The sequence below is a fragment of the Oncorhynchus kisutch genome, linkage group LG19 (genome assembly GCF_002021735.2).
Source record: "Oncorhynchus kisutch isolate 150728-3 linkage group LG19, Okis_V2, whole genome shotgun sequence".
Taxonomy (NCBI): domain Eukaryota; kingdom Metazoa; phylum Chordata; class Actinopteri; order Salmoniformes; family Salmonidae; genus Oncorhynchus; species Oncorhynchus kisutch.
In genome coordinates this window covers 32965897-32987998 of record NC_034192.2, presented here as the reverse complement: position 1 = coordinate 32987998, position 22102 = coordinate 32965897, and the positions used below count along the sequence as shown (strand labels likewise).

The 22102-nt window shown below is 47.9% G+C and overlaps 1 protein-coding gene across 3 annotated transcripts in view; it reads left to right on the top strand.

Annotated features, from left to right (window-relative positions):
- Positions 1-7240: 7240 nt before the first annotated feature.
- frmpd1b (FERM and PDZ domain containing 1b) overlaps positions 7241-22102 on the top strand; it is a 30385-nt gene continuing 15523 nt past the window's right edge. The window contains exons 1-4 of one of the 3 annotated variants that reach the window (XM_031798034.1): positions 7241-7294; positions 8749-8905; positions 19181-19297; positions 20924-21093. In XM_031798034.1, coding sequence (XP_031653894.1) covers positions 19185-19297; positions 20924-21093 — 283 coding nt within the window. In that variant the 5' untranslated portion in view covers positions 7241-7294; positions 8749-8905; positions 19181-19184. Of the gene's footprint in view, positions 8906-19180; positions 19298-20923; positions 21094-22102 lie in introns of all 3 variants that reach the window. The other 2 variants (XM_031798032.1, XM_031798033.1) reach the window with 2 other exon arrangements.

The following is a 22102-nucleotide window of genomic DNA, read 5'->3' as shown; positions in this document are numbered from 1 at the left end:
GTCAATCATTTTTTATCTGAACACAAATCCATTTAATGGTTGGGCTGTATTTCTGTTTGTCTTCTCAAAGTGTTATAATGGGTTGGATTGGCCAATGGACCAGCACTGAGACATACTGTGCACCATAAATCCACTGTATACTCTAGAGTCCCTTCCAGACATAACAGCACCATGATCTATGAACATGTAAAAAGGTTTGGCCTAGACATAAGAGAAGCAGAGGTCACTCATCCCAGACTTATGTCCAATCCCAAATCATCCCCAAGCTCCTTTTACATGATTGGATAGTTTAAGATTAAGATTACTTTATTTGTCAATTGTACACAAGGTTGAACCAAATTTTGACTTCCACTTTATTCCAACCCCTCCTAAACATATATACAGTTGAGCAGGGAGCTTCTACGCTGGAGCAGTTGTTGTGGGGGGTTAATTACCTTGCTCAGTGGCACAACGGCAGGCAATCACATGAAGAATTTCCGGCGCCGACAGAGATGGCCGCCTCGCTTCGCGTTCCTAGGAAACAATGCAGTTTTTTGTTTTTTTACGGGTTATTTCTTACATTGGTACCCCAGGTAATCTTAGGTTTCATTACATACAGTCGGGAAGAACTACTGAATATAAGAGCAACGTCAACTCACCATCAGTACGACCAGGAATATGACTTTCCCGAAGCGGATCCTGTGTCCTGCCTTCCACCCAGGACAACGGAATGGATCCCAGCCTGCGACCCAAAACAAAGACATCGTAAAAGAGGGAAACGTAGCGGTCTTCTGGTCAGGCTCCGGAGACGGGCACATCACACACCACTCCCTAGCATACCACTCGCCAATGTCCAGTCTCTTGAAAACAAGGTTGATGAAATCCGAGCAAGGGTAGCATTCCAGAGGAACATCAGAGACTGTAACGTTCTTTGCTTCACGGAAACATGGCTCACTTGAGAGACGCTAACGGAATCGGTGCAGCCAGCTGGTTTCTTCACGCATCGCGCCGACAGAAACAAACATCTTTCTGGTAAGAAGAGGGGCGGGGGCATATGCCTTATGATTAACGAGACGTGGTGTGTCCACAACAACATACAGGAACTCAAGTCCTTCTGTTCACCTGACTTAGAATTCCTTACAAACAAATGTCGTCCGCATTATCTACCAAGGGAATTCTCTTCGATTATAATCACAGCCGTATATATTTCCCCCCAAGCAGACACATAGATGGCCCTGAACAAACTTTATTTGACTCTTTGCAAACTGGAAACCACATATCCTGAGGCTGCATTCATTGTAGCTGGGGATTTTAACAAGGCTAATCTGAAAACAAGACTCCCTAAATTGTATCAGCATATCGATTGCGCAACCAGGGCTGGTAAAACCTTGGATCGTTGCTATTCTAACTTCCGTGACGCATATAAGGCCCTCCCCCGCCCTCCTTTTGGAAAAGCTGACCACGACTCCATTTTGTTGCTTCCTGCCTACAGACAGAAACTAAAACAAGAAGCTCCCGCGCTCAGGTCTGTTCAACGCTGGTCCGACCAATCTGATTCAAGACTGCTTCGATCACGTGGATTGGGATATGTTCCACATTGCGTCCAACAACAACATTGACGAATACGCTGATTCGGTGAGCGAGTTCATTAAAAAGTGCATTGATGATGTCGTTCCCATAGCAACGATTAAAACATTCCCAAACCAGAAACTGTGGATTGATGGCAGCATTCGCGTGAAACTGAAAGCGCAAACCACTGCTTTTAACCAGGGAAAGGTGACCTGAAACAGTACCGAATACAAACAGTGTAGCTATTCCCTCCGCAAGGCAATCAAAGAAGCTAAGCATCAGTATAGAGACAAAGTAGAGTCACAATTCAACGGCTCAGACACAAGAGTTATTTGGCAGGGTCTACAGTCAATCACGGATTACAAAAAGAAAACCAACCCCGTCACGGACCAGGATGTCTTGCTCCCAGGCAGACTAAATAACTTTTTGCCTGCTTTGAGGACAATACAGTGCCACTGACACGGCCCGCTACCAAAACCTGCGGACTGTCCTTCACTGCAGCCGCCGTGAGGAAAACATTTAAACGTGTTAACCCTCGCAAGGCTGCAGGCCCAGATGGCATCCCCAGCCACGTCCTCAGAGCATGCGCAGACCAGCTGACTGGTGTGTTTACGGACATATTCAATCAATCCTTATCCCAGTCTGCTGTTCCCACGTGCTTCAAGAGGGCCACCATTGTCCCTGTTCCCAAGAAAGCTAAGGTAACAGAGCTAAACGACTTCCGCACTCACTTCCGTCATCATGAAGTGCTTTGAGAGACTAGTCAAGGACCATATCACCTCCACCCTACCTGACACCCTAGATCCACTCCAATTTGCTTACCGCCCAAATAGGTCCACAGACGATGCAATCTCAACCATACTGCACACTGCCCTAAACCATCTGGACAAAAGGAATACCTATGTGAGAATGCTGTTCATTGACTACAGCTCAGCATTTAACACCATAGTACCCTCCAAACTCGTTATCAAGCTCGAGACCCTGGGTCTCAACCCCGCCCTGTGCAACTGGGTACTGGACTTCCTGACGGGCCGCCCCCAGGTGGTGAGGGTAGGTAACAACATCTCCACCCCGCTGATCCTCAACACTGGGGCCCCACAAGGGTGCGTTCTGAGCCCTCTCCTGTACTCCCTGTTCACCCATGACTGCTTGGCCATGCACGCCTCCAACTCAATCATCAAGTTTGCGGACGACACTACAGTGGTAGGCTTGATTACCAACAATGACGAGACAGCCTACACGGAGGAGGTGAGGGCCCTCGGAGTGTGGTGTCAGGAAAATAACCTCACATTCAACGCCAACAAAACAAAGGAGATGATTTTGGACTTCAGGAAACAGCAGAGGGAGCACCCCCCTATCCACATCGATGGGACAGTAGTGGAGAGGGTAGTAAGTTTTAAGTTCCTCGGCGTACACATCACGGACAAACTGAATTGGTCCACCCACACAGACAGCGTTGTGAAGAAGGCGCAGCAGCGCCTCTTCAACCTCAGGAGGCTGAAGAAATTTGGCTTGTCACCAAAAGCACTCACAAACTTCTACAGATGCACAATCGAGAGCATCCTGTCGGGCTGTATCACCGCCTGGTACGGCAACTGCTCCGCCCACAACCGTAAGGCTCTCCAGAGGGTAGTGAGGTCTGCACAACGTATCACCGGGGGCAAACTACCTGCCCTCCAGGACACCTACACCACCCGATGTCACAGGAAGGCCATAAAGACCATCAAGGACAACAACCACCCGAGCCACTGCCTGTTCACCCCGCTATCATCCAGAAGGCGAGGTCAGTACAAGTGCATCAGAGCAGGGGCCGAGAGACTGAAAAACAGCTTCTATCTCAAGACCATCAGACTGTTAAACAGCCACAACCACTAGCCAACAGCTAACATTGAGGGGCTGCTGCCAACACACTGACTCAACTCCAGCCACTTTAATAATGGGAATTGATGGAAATTGATGTAAAATATATCACTAGCCACTTTAAGCAATGCTACTTAATATAATGTTTACATACCCTACATTACTCATCTCATATGTATATGTATATACTGTACCCTATATCATCTACTGCATCTTTATGTAATACATGTATCACTAGCCACTTTAAACTATGCCACTTTGTTTACATACCCTACATTACTCATCTCATATGTATATACTGTACTCGATACCATCTACTGCATCTTGCCTATGCCGTTCTGTACCATCACTCCTTCATATATGGGGCGGCAGGGTAGCCTAGTGGTTAGAGCGTTGGACTAGTAACCGGAAGGTTGCAAGTTCAAATCCCCGAGCTGACAAGGTACAAATCTGTTGTTCTGCCCCTGAACAGGCAGTTAACCCACTGTTCCTAGGACGTCATTGAAAATAAGAATTTGTTCTTAACTGACTTGCCTAGTTAAATAAAGGTTAAAAAAATTGTATATATCTTTATGTACATATTCTTTATCCCTTTACACTTGTGTGTAAAAGGTAGTAGTTTTGGAATTGTTAGGTTAGATTACTCGTTGGTTATTACTGCATTGTCGGAACTAGAAGCACAAGCATTTCACTACACTCGCATTAACATCTGCTAACCATGTGTATGTGACAAATACATTTGATTTTGATTTGAATTTGATACCAGCAACCCTCCGGTTGCCAGCTCACTGCTGGATCTTTCCTATCAGACACATGATGTGAACTGGCAACCTTCCGGTTTCTGGCTCACCTCTCTAACCCGCTGAATACCTGCCACCTCTCTAACCGCTAGGCTACCTACCGCTCCATAGGTGGCAGCAATATAGAGAAAATTCCATCTTGCCAGTCAGAGGGCAAGGTGGAGCTGGTATCATATGGTGTACAACCATTCTTTGAGATCAGACCTGTATACATGAAATGCCTATAGGCCGGGCTACGGACAAGGGGTTGATTTGGAGTATGATTTCTATTCACCCACTTACTTCCCAAGCTCTTCTTCCCAGACAGATAGTGACCTATCCAGGGAGTCCTCTCTCTGACCCAATGAAAAACCCCCAGACAAATAACTGGAACACAGCAGACTATTAATCTTCCAATGGCCTAGTATTAAATAGTGCATTGGGGAACTCAAGCTCCCCGTGGTCACCACTGCAAGTGGAGATGAAATGAGTGGTGCACGGCAGGTTCCATCTTAATGATGCTAATGGAATGAGCAGACAGGTGGAACGCAGAACGGGGCGGTAGATTTGATTAGGTCTGGAAGGGAACAGAGAAAACGGAACATCGCCAACCGAACAAGCAGTAACAATCTAATGGAGAGCTCCTGGTGAATAAACAACAGGAGTGGTCGGTCCTTAATGAAGCTTCCTAATTATTAATCGTCTCTTTATTTATATTTTTATATACAGTCATTTGATTCATTGGGTTGTTTGCACCGTTATATGTCTTTTTAAAGGCATATTATATAACACAACCATATCGTGTCTGGTTTTGCGTCGTGCCTGGACACAGTCTTTAGCCGTGGTATATTGGTCATATACCACAAACCCCTGAGGTGCCTTATTGCTATTATAAACTGGTTACCAACGTAATTAGAGTAGTAAAAATAAATGTTTTGTCATACCCGTGGTATACGGCCTGATATACCACGGCTGTCAGCCAATCAGCATTCAGGGCTCAAACCACCCAGTTTATATTATATTATATAACACAACTATACAGTGTATGGCTTTCTTTGATGTATTAGTTTGTACTCTGCACAGCCCCTCTCCAATCCTGTTCTGTCTCTGTCGCCTGTTCTGGGCTAGTTTGGTCCGGTTTGGTCTGGTGCAACTCAGTGTCAGACTGAGGTCCGGAACAGATCTGTCTCCCACTGTGCTCCTCCTCATGGGCGGAGGGAGGGGTCGTCCACTCAGGCAGAATTAGGCCTCAGACATTAATAGCAGACAACTGGTCGATCCCAAAAAAGACCTGTGTTTTTAGTCATAGGCCAAGACCACATGCAGCCACACAGTGAAAGGGTTTGTATTGGAACATATACCACTACTCTCCCACGTATAAAAGCTCATTAAAGGTTAAGGATAGAGACAAGGATAGATATACTAGTCAAGGTTTTTAAGGATTGGGACTTCTCCACTTTTAGTGATTAAATACTTTATTTAGGGTGGGTGTGTGGGTGATATCAGAATTGGGCTGCCTGTGTAAACAAAGCCTGGATTGTTGCAAGATTAAAAATACCTAATAATTGCAGTCCACAAAACACAAAAGGGTTGCCTCTGGGCTTACCTCTTCATGTGTAGAAGATGAATGACAGGGGTCTGTGTCAAATTCATTGCTAAATCCTTTACTGCTGAGAACATCAAGCAGGCCGTTTAGGCCTTCCTGTCAGTTTCCACCATATCAGTCAATGGGACAGGGCTTGTGTGGGACCCTCAGAGGAAGGTGACAGGGCCAGGTAGGAGAGCTCCACGAGTGGCACGCCCAGAGGAAGGTGGCAGGGCCTGTGGATGAGCTCCATGTCAACCCTTTCTGTAGATAGATTTCTCCTGTACTGTCTGTTGTGGGTTTGACCCAGTGTGGCCCCGCCCCGGTCCGGTCTTGGCCTGTCTTGTCTTAGCATGCCTAATTGGATTTCAACTCGATGCTGTTTCCTGTCCAGCTGGCAGCGCCTCCCATTCAATAATACCTCTCAGAGAAAGAAAGAGAGAGAGAGAGAGAGATAGAGAGAAAGAGAGAGAGAATTCAGGGAAGATGAACAGAGACTTAGTGTCTCTATGTATGCGTGTTTGTTCGTTAAAAGTTTAACGGGTGGAACTGGAGTCGGTCACAAGAGATGCTGTGTGGGTTTCCAAACAGAAAACCTTATCAAAAGTGATTGTTCCATGGTTGAGAGTGAGAGGAGAGTGATATTGAGTGAGAGAAAGAGAGAGAGTCCAAGATGGTGAAAGTGCCAGAGAGAGAACGAGAGAAAGTGGAAGGGAGAGAGAAGGAAAGAAAGCTAAGACAGGTTGCAAGCTATACTAATAACGGTCGAGATGGAGAAAGTCACAGAGAAAGAGAGAAAGAAAGCCAAGACAGGATACAAGCGGTACTGATGAAGTCTGTGGACAGCTTGGGGGACACTTGCTGTAAACACAGCAGTCATGATTACTATCGATTCAGAGCCAGATTAGGAGCAGTCTTATCACGATCCACAGACAGACAGACAGAAAGACAGACAGGGATATCCCAACCATGATTTTAAGTACTGATCTCACGTTATTACGATGCATTTGCTTTACTTAAAAAGCAACCTCTGGATATCCAAATGATATCTTTGTTCATTTTTATAGGTTAGTGTTCATTTGAATCACTGAGGCTGGAGGTTTATATCTCCCGATACTAACTTTAAGCTTCAGCTGTCAGAGCAGCTTACCGATCACTGTACCTGTACACATCCCATCTGTAAATAGTCCACCCAACGACCTCATCCCCATATTGTTATTTATTTTTGCTCTTTTGCACCCCAGTATCTCTACTTGCACATCAACATCTGCACATCTATCGCTACAGTGTTAATACTAAAATGAAATTATTTTGCGACTATGGCCTCTTTATTACCTCCCTAATCTTACCACATTTGCACACACTGTATATATATGTTTCTATTTTGTTATTGACTGTACTACATTTGTTTATTCCATGTGTAACTCTGTGTTGTTTTTGTCGCACTGCTTTGCTTTATCTTGGCAAGGTCGCAGTTGTAAATGAGAACATGTTCTCAACTGACCTACCTGCTTAAATAAAGGTAAGAGAAAAAAAATTACATCTACATTTTTAGTATCCTGTTTTGAATGTACACTTTTTTTACACTATAAAACCTCATAAACAACTTTTTAAAAACAAACATCCTTTATCTATCACACTGCTGGAAAATGTTAACAATGCTGAATGTAATTTTTATAAAAAAATGATTTAACGATTGACTACATCAATGTCCGCTGCTGGCCTATGTTGGTACTGTATTGTGGAGAAATGCTATAATGATCAGCCTTTCCTCCTCAATAAAACAGCCAGCTGTTATTTCCTCTTAACTCCACATCGACATCTCGTCTCCTGTGCTGCTGCGCCCTCCAATAAAACCCACTTTAAAATTCCTCCCTCTTCCCCTCTCACTACAACCCCCTCCAATATCCTGTCCTTTTCTCTTTCTCCCCCTTGGCCAATTCGCGTTCACTCTTTCTCTACCGCCTTCCCCTTCTCTTGGGCCCCTGCTCCCTCTGCTCTCCTTTCACTCTCCACAGTCCACCCCTTCTTCACCTCTTCACCCCCTGCACCCCCCTCTCTCCATTTCCTCTCCTCCTTCCGTCGCTCCTCTTTTGGTGCATGTGTTGGCAGAGGAGGCTGGAGGAGGTAGGAGGCCTAGCTAGCTGCATTAGCTCTATGCATTATTAATCTGCCCTGCATTTTATGTGGGTCTGGGTCTTTTTCTGAGCTGCGCACTGGGGACCAAGCCTGGTGAAAGAGCACTGTGTTTGGGACACAGGGCCTGGTGATGGAGCTGTGTGTCAGGGCCATTCAGCGAACAGGAGCCCCTGAAATGAGAGAATAGAGAGGCACTAAAGGACTGTTTAATCATGTGTCTTTATTCGATAAGGCAAACGTTTATTCAGACTCAGCGCGCCACTATATTAGATTTGCCTTTGTAGAAGTGCACAGAGCATGGTCTGAGCATATTTTCCTCACTTCAGCTATTCACAGTTGACGTTTGTAAAGAAGAGTTGTCCTCCTTTTATTATTGCTGTAGTCTTGTTTGTCTGAGATCGTCGGGGATAGCTTCTTTCAACCGCAGTGGAATTCACAGTCTTTCCTCTAGCAGTTTCTAAAAGGGTCCGTCTCTGAACTGGGTTGATATGCAATTTTAATTCAGACAACCAGACAAAGTTAGAGTGCCTCTTCTCCATCACACCATGATGTGCTTTTCAGGCTACACTGCTTAGATTGCAGCACGGAGGCCTGGGGGTGGGGAAAACAGTAGTGGCCTCTTTAATTAAAAAAAACAATTCTGCTTATACTGGTTCTAACAGGAGGATAAAGACTAAATGTCTGCTTGTTCAGTCATTTTATTATGACAAACACGTTACGATGACATAGCACTTTTGCATCATATCACTTAACCCAGAAAAGGTCATTGTTTTTGCGAAAAGGAATCGAAAGGCAATGACAGTGTAACTGATTGATTTGTTGTTCCATTCTGCACAGGTGACTACGGGTATTAAAAAGTCTGATTGGTTCTGATGATCACAGGGGCGCTCCTCCACCTCTTCTCGGCTAATCCTGATGGGACTCCGGAGCTGATGTCACAGAAGGCAAGAGGGTTTTCCTGTTCGGGAATCCAGAAGAGACAATCCATACCACAGTGAGTGACAGACAGACAGACAGACAGACAGACAGACAGACAGACAGACAGACAGACAGACAGACAGACAGACAGACAGACAGACAGACAGACAGACAGACAGACAGACAGACAGACAAGACAGACAGACAGACAGACAGACAGACAGACAGACAGACAGACAGACAGACAGACAGACAGACAGACAGACAGCAGACAGACAGAGACAGACAGACAGACAGACAGACAGACAGACAGACAGACAGACAGACAGACAGACAGACAGACAGACAGGGACAGACAGACAGAACAGACAGACAGACAGACAGACAGACAGACAGACAGACAGACAGACAGACAGACGAAGACGACAGACAGACAGACCGACAGACAGACGACAGACAGACAGACAGACAGACAGACAGACAGACAGACAGACAGACAGACAGACAGACAGAACAGACCAGACAGACAGACAGACAGACAGACAGACAGACAGACAGACAGACAGACAGACAGACAGACAGACAGACAGACAGACAGACAGACAGACAGACAGACAACAACAGACAGACAGACAGACAGACAGACAGACAGACAGAGGCAGCAGACAGACAGACAGACAGACAGACGACAGACAGAACAGACAGACAGACAGACAGACAGACAGACAGACAACAGACAGACAGACAGACAGACAGACAGACAGACAGACAGAAGACAGACAGACAGACAGACAGACAACAGACAGACAGACAGACAGACAGACAGACAGACAGACAGACAGACAGACAGACAGACAGACAGACAGACAGACAGACAGACAGACAGACAGACAGACAGACAGACAGACAGACAGACAGACAGACAGACAGACAGACAGACAGACAGACAGACAGACAGACAGACAGACAGACAGACAGACAGACAGACAGACAGACAGACAGACAGACAGACAGACAGACAGACAGACAGACAGACAGACAGACAGACAGACAGACAGACAGACAGACAGACAGACAGACAGACAGACAGACAGACAGACAGACAGACAGACAGACAGACAGACAGACAGACAGACAGACAGACAGACAGACAGACAGACAGACAGACAGACAGACAGACAGACAGACAGACAGACAGACAGACAGACAGACAGACAGACAGACAGACAGACAGACAGACAGACAGACAGACAGACAGACAGACAGACAGACAGACAGACAGACAGACAGACAGACAGACACATCAGACCAGACAGACAGACAGACAGACAGACAGACAGAACAGACCAGACAGACACCGACCAGACAGACAGACAGACAGGACATGACAGACAGGACAGACAGAACAGACAGACAGACAGGACAGCACAGACAGACAGCAGACAGACAGACAGACAGACCAGACCAGACCCAAGGACAGACAGACAGACAGAACAGACAGACAAGACAGACAGACAGACAGACCAGACAGACAGACCAGACAGACAGACAGACAGTACAGACAGACAGAGCAGACAGAACCAGCAGGCAGACAGACAGACAGACAGACCAGACAGACAGACAGACAGACAGACAGACAGACAGACAGACAGACAGACAGACCAGCCAGACAGACAAGACGACAGACAGGACAGACAGACAGACAGACAGACAGACAGACAGACAGACAGACAGACAGACAGACAGACAGACAGACAGACAGACAGAACAGGACAAGACAGACAGACAGACAGACAGACAGACAGGTAGGTAGGTAGGTAGGTAGGTAGGTAGGTAGGTAGGTAGGTAGGTAGGTAGGTAGGTAGGTAGGTAGGTAGGTAGGTAGGTAGGTAGGTAGGTAGGTAGGTAGGTAGGTAGGTAGGTAGGTAGGTAGGTAGGTATCTGGTCATAGCACTTTCACTAAATGTTTCAATACTTTGAGGTGGCTTCTTCATCTCTCTCCTTAACGACTTCAGTATATTTTAATATATTAACATTAGCATAACAATCGATATGCTCCTATTTGCCGATCGCTGTTGGATTATTTGAGAGAGTTTAAGGAGTGAGTAATGAGATACAAAAGTTAATTGTGTTACTTTGCCAAAAAGTCTGAAAATACATGTTGTATTGTATAGCCAACATATGTTTAAAAAAGCAGTCTGCTAAGATAGTTGGGTCAGCAGTGAACACACTCCTCCAGTGATCCGGGTGATCATGTATTTATGGATGGTGTCTGCAGCAGCAAAGAGAAACTATCACCCAAGATGACTTCCTGACTCGGCAAGGGGAGGGAGGGAGGGAGGGAGAGAGAGAGAGAGAGGGAGAGAGAGAGATGAAGAGAGATGAAGAGAGGAGGGAGATAGAAAAGGGGAGAGAGAGAGAGAGAGAGAGAGAGAGAGAGAGGGTGACAGATGGAGGGAGATAGAAAATGGGAGAGAGAGAGAGAGAGAGAGATGAAGAGAGGAGGGAGATAGAAAAGGGGGGAGAGAGAGACAGATGAAGAGAGGAGGGAGATAGAAAATGGGAGAGAGAGAGATGAAGAGAGGAGGGAGATAGAAAAGGGGGGAGAGAGAGAGAGAGAGATGAAGAGAGGAGGGAGATAGAAAAGGGGGGAGAGAGAGAGAGAGATTAAGAGAGGAGGGAGATAGAAAAGGGGGGAGAGAGAGAGAGAGATGAAGAGAGGGGGGAGATAGAAAAGGGGGGAGAGAGAGAGAGAGAGATGAAGAGAGGGGGGAGATAGAAAAGGGGGGAGAGAGAGAGAGAGATGAAGAGAGGAGGGAGATAGAAAAGGGGGGAGAGAGAGAGAGAGAGATGAAGAGAGGAGGGAGATAGAAAAGGGGAGAGAGAGAGAGAGAGATGAAGAGAGGAGGGAGATAGAAAAGGGGAGAGGGACAGGTTTCACCTGAGTCAACACTGCAGCATGGATACACACACATACTAACAGATCCATCTGTAAGTGTGCACACACACACACACACACACACACACACACACACACTCATGAGACACAATTTTCCCTAACTTTAACCCTAAGTCTAATCCTAACTCGAACTCTAACCTTAACAATAAAACCTAGCCTTAACCCTAACTCTAACCCTAACTCTAACCCTAACTCTAACCTTAACCATAAAACCTATCCTTAACTCTAACTCTAACCTTAAACCATAAAACCTAGCTTTAACCCTAACTCTAACCCTAACTCTAACCTTAACCATAAAACCTAACTCCTAACCCCTAACTCCTAATCCCTAAACCTAGTTATAACCCTAACACTAATTCTAACCTTAACCCTAAGCCCCCTAGAAATAGCATTTGCCCTTGTGGGGACTAACAAAATGTCCCCAGTTGGTCAAACATTTTTTGTTCACTATTCTTGTGGGGACTTCTGGTCCCCACAAGAATAGTTAAACATGTCCGCACACACACCTGATCAGCACAGTGTCCATCTCAGATTGATCGAACAGGTTTCGATAATGTGTGTCTCAGAAGTAGCCGGTCTTTCAGGCCCAGCTGTCAAAAGCGAGTCACCCCTCATCCACATCAATCTGGATCAATCCGAGTCAACGGGGTGCCAAAGTTACACCCTGTCCAGGTCCTCTCCGAAAGAGGACAGGATCCTCTTATAGACCCACAGCATTGGCTTCAATGAGGGCAACGACAGAGGGCTAGCCTTAGCTGTAGCACCTAAGAGCCTTCACTTCAATGGGGATGACGTTAGCAGACAGGACTAGTCTTAGCTTAGCGCCTACGCCCATTCATTCCGATTGGTAGGACGTTAGCGGCCTGGCATAGCGTGTGAGAGCATTCACCTTACATTTTTCACGGGTCTAGTCTAGCTGTCAGCACTTTCAGTGTACTGTAGTGAAGGACTGAACAAGTCGGCTCATTCTACAGTTTCTGTAGAAAATATCTTTGTTGAATTAGTCCTCCTTCCCCCGATTGATCAGCGAGAGAAATGCAAACGGTCTGCTGCGCATCATTCAGAACCTGAGCCAGTGAACATTAAGTCTGATTTCACCAGCTAATCCCTCTGATTGATATAACTGTCTTGTCTTTGGCATCATTAAAACTGAAGACTTATTTATCAAGTAACTCTGTAATTATTGTTACGCGATTAAACTGATTAATCATGTAACTGTAATTAACTAGGAAGTCGGGGCACCAAGGAAAATATTCAGATTGCAAAGTTATAATTTTCCTAATATAACTTTCAGATATTTAATATCTGATAAATGAGTCTTCGATTTAATTAATTATTCTTTACCTCACGTTAGTCTAATTCCAAACGTCGTAAATTGTTGGTTATCTGCACGAACCCAGTCTTCACTTATGAGTCATAATTACATCAATTGTCTTAAATAATTTATTTACTAACTAAGTAATTCACAGAAATGCATAAACAAACAGTAGATAGTTACAAGGAAACGATAGCGGAGTTTCCCTAGTGGGATAAACCGGTATCGCGGCTTGGTGGACAAAAGGGAAATGGGGGTCAACTGAGATGAGACACTACAAAATGCTAATTTGCACATGAACGCTCACTCATTCGGGAATAATTGCAATCAATATATATATTTACCCTCAGTGTGTCATCGGGATCTCTGTTGAAAAGTTTGTTTCTGTTGGAGAGTTTGTCCACCCTCTCTCTCTGAGGTGGTTAGAATGGATAGTTCAGAGTGACATTCATTCATGTCTTTATAGAATAGATGTTTCGGTGGTTGTCGGTCTTCTCGTTCAATGATACCGAATTCCTCGCTGCAGACTAGTAATTCATATCAAAGACTTGTTCTTATTCTGTCGGTATCGATAGTCTAAAAGTTTAACCACATGGGATGGTTAAAAGATTCAGCAATCTACTCAAACCCTTATTTCCCTCTGTGATAGAGGTACTGGTCTGATCTCAAACCTTGGCCCTCTCGTTATCGAGGTAAGCTGGTCTAGTGATAGAAAACCCAGGTGGGGGTTTTATTCGGAACATTGAAAAGGGCTTTCTCATGACGCCAGGTCCTGTCTGCCCCTGGGGGTGTTCTCATGACGCCAGGTCCTGTCTGTGCCCCTGGGGGTGTTCTCATGACGCCAGGTCCTGTTTGTGCCCCTGGGGGTGTTCTCATGACGCCAGGTCCTGTTTGTGCCCCTGGGGGTGTTCTCATGACGCCAGGTCCTGTCTGTGCCCCTGGGGGTGTTCCCATGACGCCAGGTCCTGTCTGTGCCCCTGGGTGTGTTCTCATGACGCCAGGTCCTGTCTGCCCCTGGGGGTGTTCTCATGACGCCTGGTCCTGTCTGCCCCCTGGGGGTGTTCTCATGACGCCAGGTCCTGTCTGCCCCTGGGGGTGTTCTCTTGACGCCAGGTCCTGTCTGCCCCTGGGGGTGTTCTCATGACGCCAGGTCCTGTCTGTGCCCCTGGGGGTGTTCTCATGACGCCAGGTCCTGTTTGTGCCCCTGGGGGTGTTCTCATGACGCCAGGTCCTGTTTGTGCCCCTGGGGGTGTTCTCATGACGCCAGGTCCTGTCTGCCCCTGGGGGTGTTCTCATGACGCCTGGTCCTGTCTGCCCCTGGGGGTGTTCTCGTGACGCCAGGTCCTGTCTGTGCCCCTGGGGGTGTTCTCATGACGCCAGGTCCTGTCTGTGCCCCTGGGGGTGTTCCCATGACGCCAGGTCCTGTCTGTGCCCCTGGGTGTGTTCTCATGACGCCAAGTCCTGTCTGCCCCTGGGGGTGTTCTCATGACGCCTGGTCCTGTCTGCCCCCTGGGGGTGTTCTCATGACGCCAGGTCCTGTCTGCCCCTGGGGGTGTTCTCATGACGCCAGGTCCTGTCTGCCCCTGGGGGTGTTCTCATGACGCCAGGTCCTGTCTGCCCCTGGGGGTGTTCTCATGACGCCTGGTCCTGTCTGCCCCTGGGGGTGTTCTCGTGACGCCAGGTCCTGTCTGTGCCCCTGGGGGTGTTCTCATGACGCCAGGTCCTGTCTGTGCCCCTGGGGGTGTTCCCATGACGCCAGGTCCTGTCTGTGCCCCTGGGTGTGTTCTCATGACGCCAGGTCCTGTCTGCCCCTGGGGGTGTTCTCATGACGCCTGGTCCTGTCTGCCCCTGGGGGTGTTCTCATGATGCCAGGTCCTGTCTGCCCCTGGGGGTGTTCTCATGACGCCAGGTCCTGTCTGCCCCTGGGGGTGTTCTCATGACGCCAGGTCCTGTCTGCCCCTGGGGGTGTTCTCATGACGCCAGGTCCTGTCTGCCCCTGGGGGTGTTCTCATTACGCCAGGTCCTGTCTGTGCCCCTGGGGGTGTTCTCATGACGCCAGGTCCTGTCTGTGCCCCTGGGGGTGTTCCCATGACGCCAGGTCCTGTCTGTGCCCCTGGGTGTGTTCTCATGACGCCAGGTCCTGTCTGCCCCTGGGGGTGTTCTCATGACGCCTGGTCCTGTCTGCCCCCTGGGGGTGTTCTCATGACGCCAGGTCCTGTCTGCCCCTGGGGGTGTTCTCATGACGCCAGGTCCTGTCTGCCCCTGGGGGTGTTCTCATGACGCCAGGTCCTGTCTGTGCCCCTGGGGGTGTTTTCATGACGCCAGGTCCTGTTTGTGCCCCTGGGGGTGTTCTCATGACGCCAGGTCCTGTTTGTGCCCCTGGGGGTGTTCTCATGACGCCAGGTCCTGTCTGCCCCTGGGGGTGTTCTCATGACGCCTGGTCCTGTCTGCCCCTGGGGGTGTTCTCGTGACGCCAGGTCCTGTCTGTGCCCCTGGGGGTGTTCTCATGACGCCAGGTCCTGTCTGTGCCCCTGGGGGTGTTCCCATGACGCCAGGTCCTGTCTGTGCCCCTGGGTGTGTTCTCATGACGCCAAGTCCTGTCTGCCCCTGGGGGTGTTCTCATGACGCCTGGTCCTGTCTGCCCCCTGGGGGTGTTCTCATGACGCCAGGTCCTGTCTGCCCCTGGGGGTGTTCTCATGACGCCAGGTCCTGTCTGCCCCTGGGGGTGTTCTCATGACGCCAGGTCCTGTCTGCCCCTGGGGGTGTTCTCATGACGCCTGGTCCTGTCTGCCCCTGGGGGTGTTCTCGTGACGCCAGGTCCTGTCTGTGCCCCTGGGGGTGTTCTCATGACGCCAGGTCCTGTCTGTGCCCCTGGGGGTGTTCCCATGACGCCAGGTCCTGTCTGTGCCCCTGGGTGTGTTCTCATGACGCCAGGTCCTGTCTGCCCCTGGGGGTGTTCTCATGACGCCTGGTCCTGTCTGCCCCTGGGGGTGTTCTCATGATGCCAGGTCCTGTCTGCCCCTGGGGGTGTTCTCATGACGCCAGGTCCTGTCTGCCCCTGGGGGTGTTCTCATGACGCCAGGTCCTGTCTGCCCCTGGGGGTGTTCTCATTACGCCAGGTCCTGTCTGTGCCCCTGGGGGTGTTCTCATGACGCCAGGTCCTGTCTGCCCCTGGGGGTGTTCTCATGACGCCAGGTCCTGTCTGTGCCCCTGGGGGTATTCCCATGACGCCAGGTCCTGTCTGTGCCCCTGGGTGTGTTCTCATGACGCCAGGTCCTGTCTGCCCCTGGGGGTGTTCTCATGACGCCTGGTCCTGTCTGCCCCTGGGGGTGTTCTCATGACGCCAGGTCCTGTCTGCCCCTGGGGGTGTTCTCATGACGCCAGGTCCTGTCTGCCCCTGGGGGTGTTCTCATGATGCCAGGTCCTGTCTGCCCCTGGGGGCCGTGCCAATGACTTAGTGAAGCTTTAAACAGAAATACAATTCTCTCAAATTATCATCTAATAGCATCACGTCATTTCACAAATAGTATCATCTTTACTCATTCATTTTATACAACAATTAGATGTATGCCTCATAACTGAGACTATTGTATAAACAGAGTTATGGTAATGTGGCCGTATTGTCTCTCATGAGTTTCACAAAATTGTACCAAACGGACCAGTTTGTAGCTGGATTCTTCACCAATCTTTATACCTTCTCCAGAACATAAATATTGTTCGGACCTCCAGTTCTGTGAGGTGGAAGAAATTCCTTTGTTCTCTCTATGAAAACTCACTCTCTCTATACTGTCTGGCCATGAGGCAGGATTCTCCTCCAGGAATTCATGACCTGAGGTGCCCCAGCCTGTAAGAGAGACAGAGAGAGACGGTGATGGTGCAGAGGGAGGGAGAATAGTGCTCGCTGTACCCAAAGAGGGCAACGTCATGACAGAACATGAGCCTGAAGTTGGCAGTTACTTTCTTCCTCTTCAGCCAGCTCCATTGCCATTGCATGGCAGGGCACGCGTGACAAGACAAGGAGGTTGGCTGAAGTACAGACACTCAGACTGAACCGGACTAATAGCACTCAGGTGCTTTAGTTACTGAAGCAGAACGAGCAGACCGGACGGAGGTTTCTGAAATAGACAGTCAGACCGTGTTAAACAACGATTTCACTCTGAGCTTGAGGAAAGTCTACCGTGTTTTTGTGGAACTGATTAGCTTCAGCTGTAGATGGAGGTGGTGGTAGAGGAAAGGCTGTATCACTGGGCTTTATCACCACATTCATTATCATTAGCCACTATTGATCTCTCTCTCTCTCTCTCTCTCTCTCTCTCTCTCTCTCTTTGTCTCTTTCTCTCTCTCTCTCTCTCTCTCTGTCTCTCTGTCTCTCTCTCTCTCTTTCTCTCTCTCTTTCTCTCTCTCTCTCTCTCTCTCTCTCTCTCTCTCTCTCTCTCGCTCTCTCTCTCTCTCTCTTTGTCTCTTTCTCTCTCTCTCTTCTCTCTCTCTCTCTCTCTCTCTGTGTCTCTCTGTCTCTCTCTCTCTCTTTCTCTCTCTCTTTCTCTCTCTCTATCTCTCTCTGTCTCTCTCTCACTCTCTCTCTCACGTGCCAAAATCTCACCCCTCTCCCTCTCCTGCTGTGCAACCTGCTAGCAGCAGGGTTACAGGGGAAGTTCATTCACCTCACAGTATGATACCATCTATTAATTACAGTGGTGATGGTCAAGCTAAACCTTTATTGAATGCTAACATTAGAGACAGACAATACAACATGGATGTCAACAAATGAACAATAGATAGATTTTTATTGAACAGATGATGCAATTTAAATTCACTTTACCCAAACTTTGCCGGTCTATGTCTAATTTTAGCATCATACCGAACCCAGACTGTCCCGACTGTATCTACACGACTAACACAAGTTTGGATCCTCTATTAAGTTGTAATTACCCAGTGCAGTAAAAATGTGATTTTCTTGTATTTTATATATATTTCCACACTATGAGGTTGGAATTACACTGTGATATACTGCCTGAAATTTCGGCCTGTATTTTGGTGGGATGGAGTTTTGGCCTACCTGGTGACATCGCCAGGCAATAAATTGGTTAATAGACCAACAAGAGAGAGAGTTCCAAACCGCTCTGCCAATAACGGCTAGCTTTCACTTTCCCCCTGCTTACTCAGACCACTCCCAGACAGTCCTAGCAAAGCTCTTGCTTGAGAAATTGCTCTTTGCTAAGAAGCTATTTTTGTGTCTTTTTGACCATTTTAATTGAAGACGATCGCAGTGATTTAATTGTTACCCAGAAAATGATTTGATATTGAGATAAAAACAGCTACATTGGACCTTTAACATCAGAGACATCAAATAAAACATGTCAGTGAATTATCAGAGGAGAAATACGCGCAAGGTGAGGAGGGCTATTGATTGGCTGTTGGGGAGGAAACGGTGTCGAGCGGTGTTGTTGGCAATGAGCTGTGGTCGGACTGAACGAATGCTGACCACATTAATCTGGGATTTGATTAAAACACAATGACCTCTGTCCCTCCTCCTCCTCCTTTCTATACCTCCCTTTATCCCTTGTTCCCAGCCCTCTCACATCCCTGCATAAAGGGCAGGCTGAACAGAAAGTGCACTACTGCAAAGTTGTCAGTAGTGATAAATACAGAGGCAAGCAGTGTCTGTGTGTGTGTGCGTGTGTGGGTTGTGTGTTCCTTCTTAAAGTGGAACTGCCAGCATTTTAGCATGTCCTATATATCCTATAAGCCTGGTGGTCCCGTGTGTCACATCTTGTTGAGTGTGACGTGTTTCGTCTTGTTCATGCAGAGTTGAATACCCTTCTGACGCCCTCCTCCCTCTACCTTGTTCATATATCTGATTATTCGTGGTATCCAGGGCAAGTGACAACCTCTGCAATATAAACATGATGAAATCAATATGCAGATCTGGCACATAATTGTGGTGCCAAGTGGAATGTCCAACACAGCATCACACTAAAAAGCTCTCTCTTCCTTTTTCTCCTTGCATATTTTTCCTTGATTTGATGCCTTCTGTTTCCCTTATCAGTCTCTCTCTCATCTCTCATCTCTGTGTGTAGTTAAATGGAGGAGAAGGAGAGGAGTAGGAGCCGGTCTCCGTCTCGTAGCCGTAGGGCCAGCCGGGTGCAGCAGGTGGTGGGCACGTTGATCAGACGCACCCGAGAATCACTCAGCAGGTACAGTATCAACAAACACATGCACACACACATACACACCGAACAAAAACATGCAACAATTTCAAAGATTTTACTGAGTTACAGTTCATATAAGGAAATCAGTCAATTGAAATACATTAGGCCCTAATCTATGGATTTCACCAGATTTGCATCTGTTGGTCACAGATACCTTTAAAAAGGTAGGGGTGTGGATCAGAGTTGATCATGCTGTTGATTGTGGTCAGTGGAATGTTGTCCCACTCCTCTTCAATGGCTGTGCAAACTTGCTGGACATTGGCGGGAACTGGAACACGCTGTCGTACAACGTCGATCCAGAGCATCCCAAACATGCTTAATGGGTGACATCTCTGGTGAGCATGCAGGCCATGGAAGAACTGGGACATTTTCAGATCCTTGCGACATGGGGCCTTGCATTATCATACTGAAACATGAGGTGATGGCAGCAGACGAATGGCAGGACAATGGGCCTCAGAATCTTGTCACGGTATCTCTGTGCATTCAAATTGCCATCGATAAAATGCAATTGTGCTCGTTGTCCGTAGCTTATGCCTGCCCATACCATAACCCCACCGTCACCATGAGTCACTCTGTTCATAACGCTGACTTCAGCTAACCGTTCGCCCACACGATGCCATACACATTTGTCTGCCATCTGCCTGGTACAATTGAGCACATTTCTCCAGCGTGCCAGTGGCCATCAAAGGTGAGCATTTACCCACTGAAGCCGGTTACTGACGCCAAACTGCAGTCTGGTTAAGACCCTGGTGAGGACGACAAGCTCGCCGATTTGCTTCCCTGAGACGGTTTCTGACAGTTTGTGCAGAATTTCTTCAGTTTTGCAAACCCACAGTTTCATCAACTGTCCAGGTCTCTGGTCTCAGATGATCCCGCAGGTGAAGAAGCCGAATGTGGAGGTCCTGGGCTGGCGTGGTTACACGTGGTCTGTGGTTGTGAGGCCGGTTGGACGTACTGCCAAATTCTCTAAAACCACGTTGGAGGCGGTAATGGCGGCTTATGGTAATGAAATGAACATAAAATGATCTGGAAACAGCTCTGGTGGACAATCCTGCAGTCAGCATGCCAATTGTATGCTCCCTCAAGACTTGATACATCTGTGGCATTTTAGAGTGACCTTCTATTGCCCCCAGCACAAAGTGCACCAGTTGAATGATCATGCTGTTTAATCAGCTTTGTGCCATACCTGTCAGGTGGATGGATTATCTCGACAAAGGAGAAATGCTCACTAACAGGGATGTAAACAAATTTGTGAACGAAAACTTGAGAGAAATATGTTTTCTGTGCATATGGAACATTTCTGAGATGTTTAAATTTCAGCTCATGAAATATGGGACCAACACTTTACAGGTTGCATTTATATTTTTTGTTCAGTGCATCTATATATATTTACATGAAGTATGTGGATGGGCCATTTGTTTTGCATGCTTAGTAAACATGCCAGAAACAGCTGACAGGGCGAGAAGGAGAGGGATGACTAGCCACTTTGTAGCGAGTCTAATTTCATGTTTAACACAAAGACTTAACTCACATAGTCTCACACCAGCTGCTCTGCCACTCTCAATAACCCCTGACCTCTAACCCCTGTTTAAACCCTGTTTGACCTATCAGAGAGCGGATCCTTGGCGATGGGAGGTCCAACCGGTCAGCCAGCGTGTCCAGTCAGAACTTCCCGGTGAGGCTAACAGTTCAGATCGTCAGAGACCCTGTGTTGGACTCCAGAGGGCATGGGTTCACCCTCTCCAAACAGCACCCCCTGCTGGTCAGGGACGTGGCTACAGGTACGCTGTATGTGTGTGTTGTTGTTGTTGACTAGACAGCCTACTCTGTACTCACTAAGTCTAGGGGTTCTAGGTTTGCCTAACATTCTGTAACTGGAAATGAACGTGTCTATTAATAATGTGAGAAGGAAGCGTATGCGACCAGGGGTTGAGTGCATGTACCCAGGAGACACCTGCCGTACCTAGGTCAAGGGCCTTGACTCCTCTTGGTTGGCCAGCGCAAGCGGATTATCATTTGTTCAGATGGTGACGAAAACCAATATGTACAAAAAGGAGAAATACCAAAGGCAATGCCCAAATGAAAGACTCGACAACAAACGAAAGGCCTCGTGGCTACCAAACAAACAAGCAGCTTCATCACGGCTTGCAAGCTGGGACACTGACTAACCACCCCTTAATTGGCAGCACCTGCCATATCAAGGCTTGGCAGCACAACACTGGCAGATAGGCTAGTAGAGAGGCTGGCAGAGAGGCTAGTAGAGAGGCTGGCAGAGAGGATAGTAGAGAGGCTGGCAGAGAGGCGGTATTAGAGGCTGGCAGAGAGGCTAGTAGAGAGGCTGGCAGAGAGGCTAGTAGAGAGGCTGGCAGATAGGCTAGTAGAGAGGCTGGCAGAGAGGCTAGTAGAGAGGCTGGCAGATAGGCTAGTAGAGAGGCTGGCAGATAGGCTAGTAGAGAGGCTGGCAGAGAGGCTAGTAGAGAGGCTGGCAGATAGGCTAGTAGAGAGGCTGGCAGAGAGGCTAGTAGAGAGGCTGGCAGATAGGCTAGTAGAGAGGCTGGCAGATAGGCTAGTAGAGAGGCTGGCAGAGAGGCTAGTAGAGAGGCTGTAGAGAGTAGAGAGGCAGAGAGAGGAGAGAGAGAGAGAGAGAGAGGGAGAGAGAGGCAGAGAGAGGCAGAGAGAGAGAGAGAGAGAGAGAGAGAGAGAGAGAGAGATTGAGAGAGGGAGAGGCAGAGAGAGAGAGAGGCAGAGAGAGAGAGTGAGAGAAAGAGAGAGAGAGAAGAGAGAGAGAGA